Raw genomic sequence first — 22,500 nt, forward strand, 5'->3', positions numbered from 1 at the left:
CAGAGCAGAGCAGGGGAGAGGAGAGGAGAGGAGAAGCACAGCAGCAGCAGTCTCCTGCGCATATCCGGTTACAGTGGTGATATATTATAGATTATTACCAACCAAAGCCCGGCTTCCCGCTCTGGAGAGAGGAAGTGTTTGTCACTGATACCGCCGCGGAAGAGGAGAGGAGCATTTCCCCCTCCTTTTGACTGCAGAGAGCTTTGGCCCGGAGCACACAAGACCCTTAGCGCCTGTTCCACACTAGAGTGGTTTCAATGTGGATGAGGGTATGAAGTGACTCCTGTGAACGATAGAGAAAGCGCTTTGTTTGATTCCTGAAACCACATGTGGAGGTGATAGAGGATGCCAGTATTCACACATATATTTTGTAGTGAGTGACCGTCATATGACAGCCCAAAATACAGTCGTAAATAGTTGTAAATTCTTAAAGTAGGTCTTCATTGTACTGTACAAGCAAATCCGATCGCAAGTGTTAAGCTGAGATAGATATTAGAAGGCTAGTGCGAACAAAATTCTTCTGGTCCATCCGCTTGTAATCAGATTTGCTCAAGACACATTCTCCTGACTAGCGTGGACTGGAAATTAGAGTTGGGCACTCCGCTCGCCCCTAACACCAGCCTGCCCTGGGGACGGGAGATCTTCCTCAAGCACTTCTCATGGTCAACAAACCATGACCATGACCCGCTTGCAGATCCAGCCAATTGCATTTCATTTCTAAACAGGGACCATATGCGATTGGCCGTTTTATTTTCCTGAAATAGAACCCCATTTCAACTCTATACATACATGACTTGTTATATAATCTTCCTGATAGGCCTGAGTGAACTGAAAATGGCAATTTATGCAAACACTGTAATACGATCTTGATAAATATCAAGAAGATGATATTTTAACACTAGATAGGAAAAAAGGTTTTGTCAGTTGTTTTCAGCAGTTTTTTTTTCCTCTTTCCTCTGCAAAGCAGCGAGCTGTGTGGTACGAATCTCAGGGTGTCTGCTTTTGCAACTCTCTCAGCCTGACATCGCATTTCTGTTGGTCTCTCATGGTATTGTGCCGTGTCATTTGAGCCACCCAGCACAGTATATGCGTGTATTTTACTATGATTTTGTCAACAAAGAGCTTATTGCGTATGCATTATAATGCACACATGGGCTGTAATGATATTGTATCAAACTGACAAATCGCGGTACACAGATTCACAATACTGTTAAGTTCTGTTACGTTACGACCACATGATATGATGTGATGGTTAATAGTTTTGTACTTTATAATGTGAAAAAAAAGAAAATTAACTCATTTAAAATAAGAGACATTTAAAAAAATGTTGGGTGTATCGAAGTGCAGGTCAAAGATAGTGATACGAATCGAATTGTGAGTTGAGTGTATCGTTTCCAGACCTAAATAAGCACAATAGTCCCATCGTCAGTAGTCTTTGTGCTGTTGTTGTGCATTTGAAGTGTTTGACTGTAGTGCACTACAAGAGAGCAGTGCATTCTGCACCACATTCTAGCTGTGCACCCCTCCCTGCCCTGAAGGACGTCTGCACAAAGAGGGCTAAAGCTAGGGCCCCAAAAGCTCTCAATTTCCATCCAAACTACGCACTGTTTAGGAAACTCAAGTCTGGCAGGTGACTGTGTTGTCATACCGTTGGACAAAAACGGAAAGACCGAGAAGTTTCTGTCCCCAGGCCATTTGCATTTTAAATTCATCTTAGTGCTTGAACTTGAGGTAACTCGTGAGCACACACGCACGAGCACACAAACACAGTCACACACAGTCACACACACACACACACACACACACACACACACACACACACACACACACACACACACACACACACACACACACACACACACACACACACACACACACACACACACACACACACACACACACACACACACACACACACACACACCCCATCTTTAAATTATTCAGTCCTACCCTCAAATACACACTTGCACAGGCAAGTTCAGCCTAATGTATGTGACTAATAAACTATGTTTGATCCTTGATCCATGACCAATACTGACGTTCCATCTACATAATATTGCAGACTTTTTTTCAGTTTTTTTTTCATTCTTTAATGTTTTTGACCACACGCCCCATGCCCCAGTCAGAGTGGCTCCACGACCCAACATATCAGGTCGTGACCCACCTTTGGGGTCGCGACTCTTTACTTCAGAAGCATCACATCACACAAAGACGCGTGCGTGTGTGTGTGTGTGCGGGCGCGTGTTCTTGTGTGACTGTGAGCGTGTTTGTGTGTGAGTATACGCCTGTCTGCGTGTGTGTATGCCTGTCTCTGCGCGCACGTGTGTGTGTGTGTGTGTGTGTGTGTGTGTGTGTGTGTGTGTGTGTGTGTGTGTGCGTGCCTGCGTATGTGTGTGTGTGTGTTTGTGTGCGTGCCTGTGTGTGTGTGTGTGTGTGCGTGTGGTGCCTACGTATGTGTGTGTGTGTGCGCCCGCTTGCGTGCGTGCCTGCGTTTGTGTGTGTGTGTGTGCGCATGCTTGCGTGCTTGCGTGCGTGCCTGCGTATGTGTGTGTGTGTGTGTGTGTTTCTGACAGGGGCTCACTGAAGATGTGATGTACCACAGCTCAGCTCGGTGCTCCCAGATCCTGTCTGACATGACCTGACCTCTCTTTCATCTCCCCTCATTCTGATGATGGGCTCTAAACATGCTACTAGCCCCGCGGGCTGCTGCTCAATGGATACTAACCAGCAGGAACTCAGCAGTGGGGTAGTGGCTTTGGGAAGAGACTTAGGTAATGAAGGACTGCCATTATTGGTACTTTACCGAGTTATAGGCCTATTTTAGAAAATGTTGCATTCACATGGGTTTGTCCATTCCTTAGAGACACAATGTTTCTACTCTACTCTACTCTACTCTACTCTACTCTACTCTACTCTACTCTACTCTATGTTTGTACAATGGATACTAACCAGCAGGAATTCAGCAGTGGGGTAGTGGGTTTGGGAAGAGCTTTAGCTCATTGGTTCTTTACGGAGTTATAGAAGATTTTTGCATTCACATGGGTTTGTCCAACCCTTGTGCACAATGTTTAAACTATGCATACTAACCAGCTGGAGCTGAGCAGTTGGGTAGTGTGTTTGGGAAGAGACTTAGGTAATAAAAAGGACTGCTATCATTGGTACGTTGCGTACAATTAAAGATGGTTTTACTTAACCGAGTTATAGAAGATTTTGCATTCACGTGGGTTTGTGTGCACAATGTTTGCGCAATGGATACTAAGTAGCAGGAACTGAGCAGTCTGATAGTGTATTTGGGAAGATTTTGTTCTAAACTAGGTAATAAAAAGGACTGCTATCATTGGTACGTTGCGTACAATTAAGGATGGGTTTTACTTTAGCGAGTTATTGAAGATTTTGCATTCACATGGGTTTGATCTACCCCTGGAGGAAGTGCACAATGTTTGCGCAATGGACACTAAGTAGCAGGACCTGAGCAGAGTGTTTTCTAAACTAAATTGGATTTAGGTAATATAGGACTGTTATCATTGGTATGTTAAGTAAAATTAAGGATGGGTTTACTTTAGCGAGTTATAGAAGATTTTGCATTCACGTGGGTTTGTTCTACCCCTGGAGGAAGTGCCTGATGCTTTACGTCTATAGCCAGGTGCAGTGAGGTCTCTTAGCGAGATGAATGTTTTATTGCACACTGTCCTTGTCAAGAGTCACAAATCAAATTCAATATATGTTGCATGAAGAGCGGCAGAACACCATATTGCACTATGCTTCAAGTGCACTATATACTTTGGATATTCTAACGGAGAGGTGTGTGTGTGTGTGTGTGTGTGTGTGTGTGTGTGTGTGTGTGTGTGTGTGTGTGTGTGTGTGTGTGTGTGTGTGTGTGTGTGTGTGTGTGTGTGTGTGTGTGTGTGTGTGTGTGTGTGTGTGTGTGTGTGTGTGTGTGTGTGTGTGCGCATGCTTGTGTGTGTGCGTGCGTGCATGTGTGTGCGTGCATGCATGTGTGTTTGTGTCAATATATCTTTGCGTGTGTATGCGTGCGTCTTTGCGAGCGTGTGTGTATGTGTGTGTGTGCGCGTACGTGACTGATTGGGAGTGACTGGTGCTGTGTGGCTGCTAGCATGGTGTAATGGCAGTAGCAGCAGAGGCTTGCCAATGCCTACACCTCTCTTCTCCTCTCCTCTCTTCTCCTCTCCTCTCCTCTCCTCTCCTCTCCTCTCCTCTCCTCTCCTCTCTCTCCTCTCCTCTGTAGCTTAGGGCCAAGGGTGCGGTCTCCACTGCGCATCCACTCAGTACACCAGCTGCAGCTGGAGTTTCATTTTGTTTTTGCTGTTTGTATGTGTGTGTGTGTGTGTGTGTGTGTGTGTGTGTGTGTGTGTGTGTGTGTGTGTGTGTGTGTGTGTGTGTGTGTGTGTGTGTGTGTGTGTGTGTGTGTGTGTGTGTGTGTGTGTGTGTGTGCGCACATGATTGTGTGTGTGCATGCGTGCATGCATATACGCATTGCATGCATGCATGTGTGGTCTCCATACATTGGGTACAAATGGGTTTGATTTTGTGTTTGTGTTTATCGTATTGTGTGAATCTGTGTGTATTCTGTTTTTGTTTGTGCATATACTCTATGTGTGCATGCGCAAGCTCAACAAGTACTTTTCCCATAAACATACTACTCATCAGTCACACATAAAAAGCATTGCCTCTAACCAATTTCAAATGATTTTTGGCATACTGTAGTCTAAGTCTCAAACAAAGACTTAACCTCTTATACATTTCACTTTCACAAGAAACATTGCCTCCAGCCATTACCAAAGGACTTTTTAAAGACATCCTTAAGTCTCAAACTAGCACATGTTTTCAACATTTTATTAAGTGTAATTTGGTCTCCAGCTCAGCTTCTCGGCGTGGACTAAATTTGTTAAGTTAAATTAGTCACTCTGCCTTTCACACAGAGATTCTGTTTGTAGAGAGAGAGAGGGAGAGAGAGAGAGAGAGAGAGAGAGAGAGAGAGAGAGAGAGAGAGAGAGAGAGAGAGAGAGATTGCTCATTGGAATGCTGTGCATGAGCATCAGGCCAATGTAAGTGCAGTTTCCAACGGCAACACCGAAGGGCACAGGCTGCCATGTCAGATTCTTAATGAGAACCAGCGAGAGAAGAAGAGAGGAGAGGAGAGGAAAGGAGGAGAGAAGAAGAGAGGAGAGGAGAGAAGAAGAGAGGAGAGGAGAGGAGGAGAGAGGAGAGGAGAGGAGAACGGTTGGAGAGGAGAACAGAGGAGAGGGGAGAACGGTTGAGAGGGGCTTGATAGGAGAGCGGAGGAGAGGAGAAGAGAGGAGAGATGAGAGGCGTTAGCGAGGGGAGAGGGGAGGAGAAGAGAGGAGAGAGGAGAGGCGTTAGGGAGGGAGGGGAGAGGAGAAGAGGAGAACGTTGGAGATGAGAGGAGGAGAGGAGAGAGGAGGAGGGTTGGAGAGGTGAGGAGTGGAGAGCGGAGGAGAGGAGAGCGGAGGAGTTGGGTTGGAGAGGAGAGTGAAGGAGAGGAGAGGAGAGGAGAGGAGGAAGGAGTTTCAGCACTCTGTAAGAGCACACACATGCACACATGCACATAGAAACACAGACACACAGTAATGCAGGCACACACACACACACACACACACACACACACACACACACACACACACACACACACACACACACACACACACACACACACACACACACACACACACACACACACACACACACACACACACACACACACACACACACACACACACACACACACACACACATATATATGCGGCGAGCTCCATCTCTTTACCCAGAGAGCAAAGTGTTGATAAATCCCTTTGAAGACTCTCAGGCAATTACCTGTCATCACAGAGTCGCGTCCCGGGGCGTCAGGGCTGGACTGGCCATGTGGCATAGCGGGTATTTCCCGGTGAGCCCCGCACCCTCGTGAACCCCTATTTTCAGAAATGTTAAAAAAAAAATATATATATATATTTGTTACATTTCTGACTCACCGGTGGGCCCTGCACCCTTGTGGGCCCCTATTTTCAGAAAAAAAAAAATATATATATATATTTGTTACATTTCTGAAAATAGGGGCCCACAAGGGTGCAGGGTCCACTGGTGAGTCAGTTCTGCGCATCTAATTAGGAAGGGGGGGCCCTTTAAGCCAAAAGTGCCCGGGCCCTATTTCTCCCCCAGTACAGCGCTGCGTGGTGTGCTCCTCTCTTTCCTCTGGAGCTCATGTAGCACATCATTATTCTGTATGCTGAGTGGCTGGATCTTATTTTTCCATGGATAAGTTTAACAGTTACAATCAATCAACAGGGTTTAGACTGGTGCAAAATCGCTGTATGGAATCGTCTCCAAGCGCTAATGATTTAACAAAAAAAAAGCAATTATTTAATACGTTTTGATGAGTAGCGTATTGATGCAATTGGCATCCCCAGTAATATGACTTAACTGTTTGCTGAAAAGAAACTCATCTAGGTGACATCATGACATTGCTATGACATTACAGAGGATCGTAACAGATTAAGACTTGGCCATTACCATTTCGGTGACAACAAGCTGATAATAGACTGTCTGTACAACAGGGTTAGCTAATTAAAACAGCATCTAAATTACAAGATCATTTGAATAAATAAAACAGTAATAAAAACATCATCTAAAACTACACTGGCAGACAAAGCAGGGAGAGGAGAGAAAACGATGCAATTGATCCCCAGTAATATGGCTTAACTGTTTGCTGAAAAGAAACTCATCTCGGTGAAATCATCACATTGCTATGACATTACGGCGGCTGTTCAATAACAGATTAAGACTTGGCCATTACTATTACCAACAAGCTGATAATAGACGCTTTGTACGACAGGGTTGGCTAATTAAAACAGCATCTAAATTACAAGGTCATTTGAAAAATAAAAACATCTTTCGAAAACGACACTGGCAGGCAAAGCAGGGAGAGGAGAGAGCCAATGATGAGACGTCCTGCTGTATAGTAATTGGGTGTGACAGGCCGTGTTTGTAGGCTGTCTGTTTGCATATGGCGGAGAGAGAGAGACCCTGCCTAGGTCATTAAGCAGCGGTTCGTCTCATTAAGGGCTTTGATATTTTAATCAGCACAGCTAGATCACGGCTCTTCTCCTCTACTCTCCACCCTCCTGCGTGCATGCGTGATTTGTGCTCAGTCAGAGACTGGAGTGAACGTGATCATTTAGCATTCAGCGTTCATCTGATTACATTATCCTTGAGGCTGAATGGAGGCGTCGCGGTGAATGAGGGCATCACAGCTGGCTGCTGGGGTTGAGGCAATTTCCACACATGGTATCAGACAGGCAGTAAGGTAATCAGAAATACTGACAGACACAGACACAGACACAGGCACACACAGACAGACAGACAGACACTCAGACAGACAGACAGACAGACAGACAGACAGACAGACCGAGATAGACAGACAGACAGACAGGCAGACTGGAAGGTAGACACACAGATAGACAGACAGGAAGGTAGATAGGCAGGCAGAAGGTAGCCGTACAAACTGAAAGGCAGACAGACACACAGATTGGGGGGCGGGCGCATGGCACAAACAGACAGGATAAGATATCGATAAGAGCTTGACCCATTTACACACTCGTTTTAGCTCCACTCACTTTTGATCATAAAATGTGAGATTGCTGTGTCATAAACGGTAACATATGGCTGCTGCTGTATCAGGCCTGCTGGGGTGCACGATAGGGCTGGGTATTGCAGCTATGTTCCTGTATCGATTCGATTTCGATTCTGAGGGTTTTGAATCGATTAATCACGATTCAATTCGATCCGATTCGATTCATTCCGAATCGATTCAATACTTTCCCTTCTTGGTGCAAGGATTTCCCCCAAAAAGATGCTGTTGCCTATTTTTATATAAAAATGTCAAAGGGCTGTGGCTTGACAGTGTTAACAGATTGCTAATTTGTAATAAGTAGGCCTAGGCCTAATTGACTAATACCTACTGGGTATTTTCCATAGACCTAAATGAAACAAAAAGAACAAAAAGAAAAAGAGCAAAAAAAAACGATTTTGTGCCCTGTGAATCGATTATGTGAATTTTAAATGATATCGATCGATTATCGATTGAATCGATTATTTTACCCAGCCCTAGTGCACGACTTCTCAAACAGCCTCCAATAGAGGAGTGCTTACTTACCGAGCAAAGAGGTGCTTAAGTAAATGAATGTGAAGGAACGTTGATTCAGCAGAGAGAGCGAGAGAGAGAGAGAGAGAGAGAGAGAGAGAGAGAGAGAGAGAGACTGTGTCTATGGTGTGAGTTTGAGAGAAAGTGAGATGGAGGAGGGCAGAGAGAGAGAGAGAGAGAGAGAAAGAGAGATGGTTGCAGAGAGTGAAATGGATGGAGAGAGAGATGTAGGGAGAGAGCTGTTGAATGCAGCGTAGCGGTCTGTTTGAGGCGGTGGCTTTGCCATTTGCTGGCCTGGCGTAATGAAATGCATGTGTCGAGTAGGCAGCTATGGCAGCAGACGAGGACTGCAACTCTCCGGCCTGCACTTCACTTAAGCGTTTAATGGGCGTTAATCATACGCTAAAGCCTCGTATCGCTGTGTTAATGGAACGGGTGCTTGCTTTCACACCAGGGGAGATTGTCAAGATTGTTGTTTTCCGCTTCTTAACTCCCTAACCGTCTTTAATTGTCTGGTTTTCTTCCCTCTTGTGTCGTTTAAAAATGGCTTGTGGCATGAGGTGCTGTCTCGTTCTAGTTCTAGTACTGTAGTGTTATTTTACTTGCAACAAGTGAATATCTTCCACATCCATTCTTCTGTTGTATAGTAGTGCTGAGATGTGCTTCCACTACTACTAGCTCTACTACAACTACTCACCTTCATTTTCTTCGTGATCAATAAAGCATATATACTCTATTCTATTCTATTCGATTCTATTCTATTCTATTCTATTCTATGTACTCTACTCTACTCTATTCTACTCTTTTCTACCCTACTCTATTCTACTCTATTCTATTCTATTCTATTCTACTCTACTCTACTCTACTCTACTCTACTCTACTCTTCTCTTCTCTTCTCTTCTCTTCTCTTCTCTTCTCTTCTCTTCTCTTCTCTTCTCTTCTCTTCTCTTATCTTCTCTACTCTACTCTACTCTACTCTACTCTACTCTACTCTACTCTACTCTACTCTGCCCTGCTCTACCCTACTCTGCCCTGCCCTGCTCTTCTTTACTCTCCTCTTTTCCTACTACTACGTAATCATTGCTACTCATGGTACGATGCCCACTGTCAGCTCATACTCCACCCCTTGCTGCACAGGAGGTTCTGTAGCTACAGAGAAACTAAAACAGAATCTTCAGTTTTGTGCCAATGATGTCAAGGCTCAGCATGCTAGGTTTGCTGCTCATTCACTAGTATTTTCCCAGGTGTAATAGCTATGTCTCTATTTAGGGGCCAAGCAGCGAAGCTGGCGAAGGCCCCTACTGTTTTAGCTGGTTTTCTTATTATTCTTCCGTCACCATTCTTCTCCGACTGTAAGTCTATGGCAGCCCATAGAACCGTACGTAGGAAAATGCTGAAAATCGGCACACATAATCGAGCCCAGGTCAGCATTACCCACAGCAATTTATAGGTACCCAGCCCCAACGCTCTAGCGCCACCAACAGGTCAAAGTTGCAGGTACATTTCTGCTTGTAACTTTTGAACCGCTGGGCCAATTTTCATAAACTTGGTATCCCTGGAATCCTTGGGCCAAGACAAATCCAACGCACTCTATGACGTCATTTTCCGCCAGGATAGTTTTCCCGCCATTTTGGATTTTGTGAAATTCAATAAAAATGCTATTTTTCCCGCAATTTTTGACCAATTCGCCCGAAACTTGGTATATAGTATCTCTAGCCTGAGCTACATATGGGGTCTCAAGGAATATTAGATATCTTTTATAATTTTGCCGTGACAGCCAATCAAAATTGTTGTAGAAGTGGTGAAACAGGAAGTGAGGCTATATCTCAGCAACTGTTTGTTGAATTAGGTTGGGATTTTGTACACACATAGTAGTCCATCCCATGACCTACCACAAAAAAAATCAGAACCCCAGCTCAAACTCTGTAGCGCCACCAGCAGGTCAAAATTTTAGCTACATTTTTGCCTGTAGCTTTTAAACGATATGCACGATGTAAAATATATTATTATCACTAGAATCCTTGGGCCAAGCCGAATTCAACGCACTATATGAAGTTATGTCAACGCAGAAGGGAAATTCCGCCATTTTGAATTTTGTAAAATTCACTGTAAGTCTATGGCAGCCCATAGAACCGTACATAGGAAAATGCTGTAAATTGGCACACATATTTGAGGCAGCATCAACATTCAACTTTTGAACCGCTGGGCCAATTTTAATAAACTTTGTATCCCTGGAATCCTTGGGCCAAGACGAATCCAACGCACCCTATGACGTCATTTTCTGCCTGGATAGTTTTCCCGCCATTTTGAATTTTGTAAAATTCAATAAAAATGCTATTTTTCCCGCAATTTTTTACCATTTCGCCCGAAATTCGGTATATTTTATCTCTGTACTGAGGTTTGTATGGGGTCTCAAGAAATATTAGATATCTTTTATCGTTTAGCCGTGACAGTCAATCAAAATTGTTGTAAAAGTGGCAAAACAGGAAGTGAGGTCATATCTCAGCAACCCTTTGTCGGTTTCGGCTAGGAGTTTTTACACACATAGATGTCCTTCTTATGACCTACTGAAAAATAATTCAGACCCCCAGCTCAAACTCTGTAGCGCCACCAACAGGTCAAAATTTTAGCTACGTTTTTGCCTGTAGCTTTTAAACCATGTGCACAATGTAAAATATATTATTATCATTAGAAACCTTGGGCCAGGCCGAATCCAACGCACTATATAACGTTATGTAAACGCAGAAGGGAAATTCCGCCATTTTGAATTTTGTAAAATTCAATAAAATGCTACTTGTCACACAATTTTTGTCAGAATGACCAGCAAAAAGGTACACATGATCTTCAGACTGATAGGCATTAGGGTATTCAAAGAATTTTTGATACCTCTTATCGTTTGGAGGTGACAGCCAATCAAAATTGTCGTAAAAGTGGCAAAACAGGAAGTGAGGTCATATCTCAGCAACCGTTTGTCAGATTCTTTTAGCTATTTTTTGCACACATTCTAGTCCATCCCATGACCTCCCACAAAAAATCCAGACCCCAAGCTCAAACTCTCTAGTGCCACCAACAGGTAACAGGAAGTGAGCTCATATCTCGGCAGCTCTTCAACGGATTCAAACTAAACTTGGTTTACGTGATCACACTCCCCTCCAAGGAATGCACACCTACATTGGCGAGATTTGGGCCAAAGGGGGCGCTGCAGTTCCTTCTGTTGCCGTGGCGACTTTGGCAAGTTTACTGCTTGGCCCCGCATTGCTGCTTGCAGCTATATTTAGCTCTGTATTTACATACATTATATCAGAATATGTAACAAGTTTTAATTGCCATTGTAAAGTATAATGAAGGACTTACATTTGTGTTCCTTATTAGAACTTTTCATATGCAGTAAAAAATAGCGTAATTTGTACTGGTCAGAGCATTTTTATGCCACTGATTTTGTCTGACTTGAATGATCTGCAAGTGGCCCCAGTACTAATGAGTACAACCACATACATAGTATTTCCTCAACATAGCATACACTTACTAACCCACTTCTACTGTATTGGGTGTCTGATATCTAAGGCACATGCACCAGATTGGCGTACTCTATCACAACATATCATAGCATTCTGGCACTCTGGAACCTGAAATATTGACATTTGTGTGGACTACCTCCATTCTTTCCTTTTCACTCATGCGCCAGGCTTTTGCTCATTTCTGTCAAGGTTTCACATCACACTCCACACTATATATATTTTTTTAAAGAATCTCATCTCACAGTTTTGATTTGTCTATTTTTGATTTGTCTGGCAGGTTTTGAAGGTCAGTGTTGGTGTCAGTTTTCCATCTGCCTAGCCATGTGGTTACATGCAGAGACACTCGCGTAGTTCACCATGTGGGAGTGGAACCTGTTGTGGTGTTGTCTGTCTGTCTGTCTGTCTGTCTGTCTGTCTGTCTGTCTGTCTGTCTGTCTGTCTGTCTGTCTGTCTGTCTGTCTGCCTCTCTCTCTCTCTCTCTCTCTCTCTCTCTCTCTCTCTCTCTCTCTCTCTCTCTCTCTCTCTCTCTCTCTCTCTCGCTCTCTCTCTCTCTGTGTTGTGGTGTTGGCTGTCTCTGTCTTCCTGTCTGTCTTATCTGTTATCTGTCTGTCTGCCTGCCTGCCTGCCTGTCTGTCTGCCTGTCTGTCTGTCTCTCTCTCTCCCTCTCCCTCTCTCTCTCTCCTCTCTGTCTCTGTCTCTGCCTGTGTGTGTGTGTGTGTGTGTCTCTCTCTATCTCTCTCTCCTCTCTGTCTCTGTCTCTGTCTCTCTCTCTCTCTCTCTCTCTCGCCCTCTCTCTCGCCCTCCCTCTCTCTCTCACACACCGACTCTGTCTCTCTCTCTCTCTCCCTCTCCCTCTCTCTCTCTCTCCCTCTCTCTCTCCCTCTCTCTCTCTCTTTTGAAGCATAATCTCATATCCTCCGATGGCTGGGTTCCAAAGGCAGTCAAACTAATTTGTCAGATGATGTCCTGAAGCGTCTTCTCTAGACTGTTATTGAAGTGGTTGTCTCCTCAGAGCTGTTTTGTTAAATCACATCGTGTTGCACCTGGCGACAGGCAGATGTACATGTACATGTATGCACTGCTGATGTTAGGGTACGAAAGCAAGTCAAAACAGGGCCAATGCCATGCCAAGAGAATACTTGTTTATTTTCTATCTGTAGTTGCAGAGATAATACACAGCATTAGAGAGGCCTCCACTGGTGTTATTGAAGTTTTTGTTATTCATTTGAGTTGTCAGTGTGTGGACTTCTGTTGTTCTCCTTACATATGAAATGTGCTGTAGACACAAATGTATCTTGCCTTCAGTACTTAGATGTTTCTTATGTTTCAGACATGTAAAAATTGACATTCCCTGACATGTTTCAACGGTGTAGCCTCGGTCTTAATTAGAGGCTGACCCTCTAATGAAGACGGAAGCTACACTGTCAAAACATTTCAGGTAAAAGATAAATCGTTCACATCTGAAACATACGAAAAATCGAAGTACTCATTTACAGTTTTTTTCAATTGCTAACAAGCTTTTGTCCAATCCTCAGCGAGATTTGCAAAACTCTTAATACAGTTAGCACACCAAGGGCTTTCCATTGCCATACAGTTGACACATTACATGCCTTTTTCACACAGTTTGCAGTCAATGAATGCATTTCTTTGTGTATATTTAACAGTGTATGCTTTTGAGAAGAAAATGAACCGTTTGGCCAATTGTGCTTGGTAGGTGGTAGTCTGTGTTAAGAGTTTAGAAAAAGTATCCAAAGTGTGGGTAAGAGCTTGTTAGCAATTGAAAAAAACTGTAACATAGACATAATCAACGACATACATCTAGTATCTTTATCTTGCCTTGCCTTGCCTTGCCTTTTTGACTAACTTCTGCGTATCTCCATGTGTTGCAGGACCATAGTGCCATGGAAAGTGTTCCGCCAGTGCCTTCACGAGGTCCATCCCATCAGCTCGGGACTAGAAGCCATGGCCCTCAAGTCCACCATTGACCTGACCTGCAACGACTACATCTCAGTCTTTGAGTTCGACATCTTCACCAGGCTCTTTCAGGTGAGCGGCGTGCTTTACGAAAAAAAAACTGTAGCCCCCCTTCATGTGCGCTCCTTCACCAGTGGAACACTGTAATAGTCACTGAAAAACCTTTACTACCATTATACTACAGCACTTTGAAAGTACAATTCTCAGGGACTTTGGTAAAGATGTTACAACTTGATCATTGCTCTTTTGCTAACAGCTAATTTATTTATAACAGGGGCCGTGTCTTACTGGGTTAAGCCAGAGATTCTTTAAGTATATAGAGATATGCCAACATAATAGGTTTCTATGGGCACCTAACGTGACCAGGTTCCGGTCTGCCTAAAGGGGCGTGTCATAATGCTCCTAGCATTGAATAGAACAGTCCTTAGGTCTGCCTAGGTCTGCCTAAAGGGGGATCCCCCCCCCCCTTTCCCTTGCAATAATAGAACCCGGAAACAATGGGCCAATGGAACCTCTCTCTCTCTACTCTCTCTGGTTAAGCGCTCCTCTGGGCACAGTCGAGCACTTCCTGATATTCACACAGAAATAATTTTGGATCCAGTGTGACTAGGTGATATGTCATATTTATTTGGCAGGTCTGATTTGCAATGGCATGTTTGTGTAAATAAATGGTGTGTTCACTCTGAAACAAAACACCAACAATACAAACAAAAAAAAACAGGAGTAAGAAATGTATACTGTGTATATATAAATAATAAAACATAGAGACACTATACAAAAATGATGGTGATATTCACACAACTTTCAAAAACAAGCTCTAAGCAAAAAGTAGAGAACGCATTGAATAATTTGACGTTGAATAATTCTTCGAGTAATAATCAGACTAGCCCCAAGGGCTGTTTCTGGGTTGTGAATAGATGAGAAGTGATATGGAAATATTGACCACTCTGGGGGAGGTTACATGAGGATATACTGTGTACAGCCATGGCCCTCAAGTCCACCATTGACCTGACCTGCAATGCAGGGCTTGACGCTGGTACCTGCCAACCAGCCAAATGCTGGTAAAACTTGGCTGTGGCTTGTAACAATTTCAGTCTCACTAGCCACTTTGACTGGTAACATTCTTTGGTGTGAAAAAATACAGTAGATGAGTCAATTATTTGTATTTAAATGCAAGTATGTTCAAAAGAAAATAATAAATAAAACCCTGGCTAGCAGAAAGGCTAAATGGCTAGTGACTCGGGAAAACCACTAGCCACAGTGGCCGGTGAGCAACAAAGTTAACGTCAAGCCCTGCAATGACTACATCTCAGTCTTTGAGTTTGACATCTTCACCAGGCCCTTTCAGGTGAGCGGCGTTATGGAAGAAACTTCAAGAGCCCCACTAGACACAAATTAGTCGAGCACTTCCTGCCATCCACACACACACAAAAAAAACATTTTGGGTACAATTTCTCAGGGTGATTTTATATAAGCACATTTAGAGAAACAAAAGATTTCAATCCAAAGTTTTTCATAGACAAAGGAAGTGATATTAACTAGAAATCTAGGTGGAACATAAGCAACATGTTATATTTATTTGGCAGGTCTGATTTGGAATTGCATGTTTGTGTAAATAAATGGTTGTGTTTACACTGAAACAAAACACCAACAGTACAAAAACAATTATACAGTATATACTGTATGTATAATAAAACATAGAGACACTATACCAAAAAAAGTTGGTGATATTCACACAACTTTCAAAAACAAGCTCCAAGCAAAAAGTAGAGGACGCATGTTGAATAATTCTTTGAGTAATAACCAGACTAGCCTCAAGGGCTGTTTCTGGGTTGTGAATAGATGAGAAGTGATATGGAAATATTGAGCACTCTGGGGGAGGTTACGTGGGGATATACTGTACAGTTAGTTACAGTGTGTGTGTGTGTGTGTGTGTGCGCGTGTGCGTGTGCGTGTGTGTGTGTGCGCGTGTGCGTGTGCGTGTGTGTGTGTGTGTGTGCGTGTGCGTGTGTGTGCGTGTGTTATCAGCGGTGACTGGTATTGATATTGATGTAGGAGTTACGCCACAATATATCACGCCATCAATATATTGAGCGCAGGCAGCGCTAGTCTTGTGTACTGTACGCCAACCCACGCCCACAGCCAGAGAAAACACCAGGGGTTCCTCTCTAAATGTCAGGGACACATCATCAAGTGAGGAGCTGTTTGAAAACTGAAACTGGGGATCACCTTTTCTCCACGCCGTTCCAGTGTGGGTGGAGGTGGAGCTGGAGGTGGCGGGTCCCCAACCCAGTCGGTAAACATCCAGCCAGCTGTGTCACAAACACGACCGTGTGTGTACAGTGTGAGTCACGCAAGAACCACCCTGCCCCCACACGGCTTTGAAGCACCTGTCAGTCATGTCATAACCCCCAGCAGGAAGGGCTTAGTAGTTGGACTCCTTTATGAGTCAGGGAGTGCGTCTTAATATGCGACCTTGCCTCCTCCACTTGCCTCCTCCACTTGCTTCTCGTCATGATGGCCCCTCCTCCGTGGAGAAAACAATATAGTTTCCCAGCTGTCAGCCTAGCCACAACAAGCTCAATTGAGGGAGTCTGTTTTTCTCTTTTGCAATCCCATGGTGAATGAAAAAAAAAAGTCCCTCTACAATTGAGCTTTTGGCAAGATGACAGCTGGGAAACTTTATCGTTTTCTCAGTGAGGGGCCAGGAGGCGGGACGAGGAGACAAGCGCAAGTGGAGGAGGTAAGGTCGCATATTAAGACGCACTCAGGATGGAGAACACTGCTTCAGGAAGTCAAAAGCTCCCTTGGCATGACAGTTGCTCCTTCCACCGTCTTTATTGTATGTGACAGTTAAAGCAATTTCACTCGTTTGTCTGATTTGTCTGGCTGTTTTTTTTGTTGCCTGATCAAAAGGGTTGGGTCCGGTGTGTGGTTGTTATTTTGTTGTTCTTCACTTCCCGAGGCTCTTCTAACGAATGCAGCCTCCACTCCCTGACTTGACGAATGCCAACACACACACTCATCACTTAACCCTCTCACTGCCATTGGACACTTATGGAACTAACTGTAGCACCATACTACTGGTCTCGGCCACAATGATTATGTCAAAGTAACTCAAGAAGAGAAAAAAAAACTTTTTTAGCTCCCCACTTTTGACATGATGAGATGATGATACGTTTTTATTCAATATCTTAGCAGGTGAAAGAGACATACAGCAATTGATTGATTGACATTGATATTGAAAGGGAGAAAGCCCTTAAAAAGCTGCACAAAGCTGCTTAACCGCAGGGAAACCCAAAGAAAAGGAAAATACAGGTATAACCACAAAATAAAACAAAATAATACACACAAAACAAGAAATCCCTTCCAAACCCCACCCAACCCCAACCCATGAGACCACAGGAGAAATCATGTACACAGTGTTTTGTGAAATCATTGAAGCACTACTGATAAACTCTGGACACGCTTATGACACAGTGGACACAGTGAGATATATGTGTACAGTGTATATACATTGTGAGCACACTAATACATATATATGTACGCACAGAGAGAGAGACAGAGAGAGCACAGTGTGGAGGGCTCTAAATAAACACCTGCCAACCGGCCAAGTGGTGGTGAAAATTCAGTTTGGCTGGTAGAAAAGGAAACTTACAAGCCATCTAGACCAGGGGTTCCCAACCTTTTCCATCATGGGGCCCACTCGAAATTGTCACAAATGTTCAGGGCCCACTCGAAATTGTCACAAATGTTCAGGGCCCACTTCTGACCCAATAAAGAATAAAACTCAAATAAATCAATAGCAACACACACCAAAATATGATTATAATATGTAGAAAATGATTTCAAGGCACACTTGGAATATCTTCAGGGCCCACCAGTGGGCCCCGGCCCATAGGTTGAAAATCACTGATCTAGACTGTACTGAATGTACTGTATGTGTGGCAACTAGTGACATAAAACATCTACAAGCCCTTAGGGCTGATGAGGAAAAAAGTTAATTTACAGCCCTGAAAGTATGTACACAAGGTGCGATTTGTCAGAAAACCAGAAGGGGGGATATGTTTAAGATTTTAAGCAATATCAATGGAATTACAATGAACTGTGATAAAATCATGTAGAAAAAGTGACAATATCAAGACCAGAAGCGGGGACAATCCCCCCCATCCCCGCCCTACAAATCGCACCCTGTATGTACAGTAAGTCTACTAAGGACACACTTTGGACATGCGTGATTCCACTGAGTGAAATCTCACCTCACCTATCTGGTTCACAAAGGAGCTAATTGCCCAACACACCTCCGTGTGCTCAAGTCTTTAGCCGCACCACTGCTGCAGTGAGCAGCATAGGAGCACAGGAGCGTGGCCTTGGCTGACACACGCACACACACACGCACACACACACACAGGCGTGCACACACACACACACACACACACACACACACACACACACACACACACACACACACACACACACACACACACACACACAACACACACACACACACACACACACACACACACACACACACACACACACACACACACACACACACACACACACACACACACACACACACACACACACACACACACACACACACACACACACACACACACACACACACAGAGTATCAGAATACCTGCAGCATCCGGCACATAAGAATAGCAGCTGAAACTCTAGACCTTTGTTGTCTACTGCGACACTCACTCTCACTGCTGCTCCGCCAGGCATGAAAGTGCCTCTCTGAGTTTGTGCTGAGTTTAGTAGGTAGTGCGGTAGCTTGAAAAATGTTGCAAATGCACTTGGGGAATAAACTTTTCAAAATATATTTCCACACAGAATGAATTCGTGGAAGCACTTTAAAAAAAAGTTTTTTTTGTGGATGATGGTGTCAATAAGTAAATGCATTCTGTAAATTCTGGCATAATACCCTCTCGGTTGTCTTGGTAGATCTTACAAGAACAATATTTTGATTGCTTTATGTTTGCTATTTTGTTTATTCACATTCTGGGGCCTATACTATGAAGCTGGTTCATGAGTAAACCAGGTTAAGTTAAGAGGTCAATCATCTAATAGAAGAGCCTGGAGTACCCATAACCTTTTACTTCTGAACCAGCTTCTTAGAATAGGAAAATCAGGACTCCAGGCTCTTCTATTAGATGATTTACCTCCCAACTTAACCTGGTTTACCCCTGAACCAGCTTCTTAGTAAAGGCCCCTGATTTGTGTATTTTGGTTAATTCTTTTTTTTAAATAATCTACTTCCTTTCAGCCGTGGGGCTCCATCTTGAGAAACTGGAACTTCCTGGCGGTCACTCACCCCGGCTACATGGCCTTCCTCACCTACGACGAGGTCAAGGCACGCCTGCAGAAGTACATCAACAAGCCTGGCAGGTAGGGCATCACGCACTACACAGTCCTCGCGGTAACAGACAACACAGTGTTACCGTCCTCGCTATGCATGTGTACGCAGGGTATGGATTTGTCGGAAAACCTGAAAAGGGGATATGTTTAAGATTTTAAGCAGTATCAATGGAATTACATTAAAGTGTGGTAAAATCATGTAGAAGAAGTGGAGATATCAAAACCAGAAGGGGGGACAATCCCGCCCCATCCCCCCTTACAAATCGCACTATGTGTGTACGGTGGTAAAAGACATTCTATTCTATTCTATTCTGTTCTATTCTATTCTATTCTATTCTATTCTATTCTATTCTATTCTATTCTATTCTATTCTATTCTATTCTATTCTGTTCTATTCTGCCTGTGGTCTGTCATACTTTGTCACATGACAAAATTGGGCTACGATGCCAACATTGTCACGGGAAATTAAGGTTAGGGAATTCGTTTTCATGGCACAGAACTGCAGTAGTTCCAATTTTCCCACCTCTCCCAGTTATTGGAGTGGAGAAATAATGCCAGGGCTAGAAGTAGGTTAAGTCGGGTAGATGCACGTGCCAAGGTGCCGGTCAATTGAATTTGTCAAGGGAAATGAAACTCAATTTCGGCATCCCCGCTCAACTCAACAGCACACAGGAATGCAGTGCGGCGTTTGTGAGCTTGTGTGTGTGAGCGTGTGTGTGTGTGTGTGTGTGTGTGTGTGTGTGTATGTGTGTATGTGTGTGTGTGTGTGTGTGTGTGTGTGTGTGTGTGTGTGTGTGTGTGTGTGTGTGTGTGTGTGTGTGTGTGTGTGTGTGTGTGTGTGTGTGTGTGTGTGTGTGTGTATGCGAGTGCCATGAAGCCACAGAGACGAGACGTGCCATCTGCCTTCACAGTGTGTCACCTCAGTCTCCCGCCTCCTTACACCACCTTATACTCCTCCACATCCTTTTCTCCTCCTCCTCATCCTCCTACTTCCGTCTTCTCCTCCTCCTTTTCCTCCTCCTCCTCCTCCTCCCCTACGTCTCTGCCTCCTCAGACCTACATATTGTTACTCCCCCTCTTGCTTCAGCAAGCCCTCCTCTTTTCCTCCACCTAAACCTCAATCTTCTCCTTGAGCACCCCCCTCCTCCTCTCCCTTCCCTTCTCCCTCCCTTCTTCTTCACCTTCTCCTCCTCCTACTTCTCCTCCTCCTCCACCATTCCTTGAGCCCAGCCACCCGCCCCTCCTCCTCCTCCTCCTCCTCCTCCTCCTCCTCCTCCTCCCCCTCTCCTCCTCCTCCTGCTCCACCATTCCTTGAGCCCAGCCACCCACCCCCTGTCCCCTGTCCCCCCTGTCCCTCTGTCCCTCTCCTCCTCCTCTCCCTTTCTTTTCCCTTCCCTCCCCTCTCCTCCTCCTCCACCATTCCTTGAGCCCTCTCCCCCTCCTCTCCCCTGTCCCCTGTCTCTCTCTTCCTCCTCTTCCTTTCTTTTCCCCTCCCTGCCCTCTCCTCCTCCTCCTCTTCCTCCTCCTCCACCATTCCTTGAGCCCAGCCACCCACCCCCTGTCCCCTGTCCCCCCTGTCCCCCTGTCCCTCTCCTCCTCCTCCTCTCCCTTTCTTTTCCCCTCCCCTCTCCTCCTCCTCCTCCACCATTCCTTGAGCCCTCTCCCCCTCCTCTTCCCTGTCCCCCTCTCTCCTCCTCTCCCTTTCTTTTCCCCTCCCTCCTCCTCCTCCTCCTCCTCCTCCACCATTCCTTGAGCCCTCTCCTCCTCCTCTTCCCTGTCCCCCTGTCCCTCTCCTCCTCCTCTCCCTTTCTTTTCCCCTCCCCTCTCCTCCTCCACCATTCCTTGAGCCCTCTCCCCCTCCTCTTCCCGTGTGCCTGGCTGCTGTTGCCCGTGCCTGTGCTGCCCAGCGTGGGAGGAGAGGAGTGGAGAGGAGAGGAGTGTAGAAGCCAGCTAATTAGCGGAAGGTCAGAGGTGTACAGGCTGCCATCCTGGGGGGTTGGCCTGGACTGGACTGGACTGGACTGGATAGAGAGGGATGGGGGGGGGGAGGGTGTAGAGGGACTTCTGGGCGGAGAGAGGGGGGGGGGAGGGGAGGGGGTAGAGGGACTTCTGGGCGGAGAGGGGGGGGGGGGTAGAAAGGGACTTCTGGGCGGAGAGGGGGGGGGTACAGGGTATTCTTCTGGGGGAGAGGGAGGGGGAGGGGGGGAGGGGGTAGAGGGACTTCTGGGCGGAGAGGGGGGGGGGGGGGGTAGAGGGACTTCTGGGCAGAGGGGGGAGGGGGGGGTAGACTTCCTGCAGCCTGTATTGTCTGCCTTCTACGACTACTAGACTAGTACCAGAGAGAGTAGAGAATCTCTGCTAGTGCCTCTCAAACTGTGGGCCGGGTCCCACTGGTGGGCCCTGAATGTACTCCAAGTGAGCCTTGAGATCATTTTCTAAAACTCGTAACGATATTCTTTCAGTGTGTTGTTGTAGATTTATTTGAGTTTTTATTGTTTATTGGGTCAGAGATGGGCCCCGAACATTTGTGAAAATTTCAAGTTGGCCCCACGTTGGAAAAGGTTGGGAACCCCTGTGCAGTCAGAGATTCTTTAAGTATATAGAGATATGCCAACATAATATGTTGCTATGGGCACCTAACATGACCAGGTTCCGGTCTGCCTAAAGGGGCATGTCATAATACTCCTTGCATTGAATAGAACAGTCCTTAGGTCTGCTTAGGTCTGCCTAAAGGGGGATTCCCCCCCCCTCCCCCTTGCAATAATGGAACCTCTCTACTCTCTCTGCCCTCAGCTAGACTTATATGCTCAGGGTGTTAGGGTAGCAATGCAGGCTGCACAGCCGAGGAGGGAGAGACACTCAGAATATCAGGACTAGCGGGATACCTGGGTGCACACTGAGGAAGGCACACGCCGAAACGCGTCTGTGCACAAAAAGAAAAAAGAAACAATTGATGCAAGGTGCGCCCCCCTTTTCTTTGATTCAAAGTATTCATTTGGGACAGCACCCTTAAAAGTTATCAAGAAACCTGAGTGAAGCCTGCTACCTACTTGATCTAGCTGGATCCCAGACATCTTTAGGGGGCTGGTGTAAAGAGAGGCAGTTTTAGTATCAGTATTTTTGTCTTTTTTTATGACTGTAGTATTTTTTGTTTTACTGTATATAGCCTTTAAGTACTACAGTATTTTTTGCAGAATAGTGAGATTCATTCATTCGATTCATTGAGCTTGTTTGTAGTGTACATTGTACACATGTCTAGTGACAATAAAAGCCATTCTATTCAGCTCCAGAAAAAAGAGAAAGAGGGGTGGGGAGAGAGAGAGAGAGAGAGAGAGAGAGAGAGAGAGAGATGAAGAGATGGATGCATTGTTGTGCAGTGGAGCATAGCTGTAGTAGGATAGCGAAATAACGGAGTCAGCAGCTGGCATTGGAAACTGCTCAACCCTTGTCTCCCGCTCTCTC

The 22,500-nt window shown here is 45.1% G+C and overlaps 1 protein-coding gene across 1 annotated transcript in view; it reads left to right on the forward strand.

Moving 5' to 3' along the window:
• Window positions 1-22,500, forward strand: part of cblb (Cbl proto-oncogene B, E3 ubiquitin protein ligase) — a 119,117-nt gene that overhangs the window by 47,240 nt on the left and 49,377 nt on the right. The window contains exons 5-6 of the mRNA XM_063202938.1: window positions 13,584-13,740; window positions 18,947-19,068. Coding sequence (XP_063059008.1) covers window positions 13,584-13,740; window positions 18,947-19,068 — 279 coding nt within the window. The remainder of the gene's footprint in view (window positions 1-13,583; window positions 13,741-18,946; window positions 19,069-22,500) is intronic.

The sequence above is a fragment of the Engraulis encrasicolus genome, chromosome 7 (assembly GCF_034702125.1).
Source record: "Engraulis encrasicolus isolate BLACKSEA-1 chromosome 7, IST_EnEncr_1.0, whole genome shotgun sequence".
Lineage (NCBI taxonomy): Eukaryota > Metazoa > Chordata > Actinopteri > Clupeiformes > Engraulidae > Engraulis > Engraulis encrasicolus.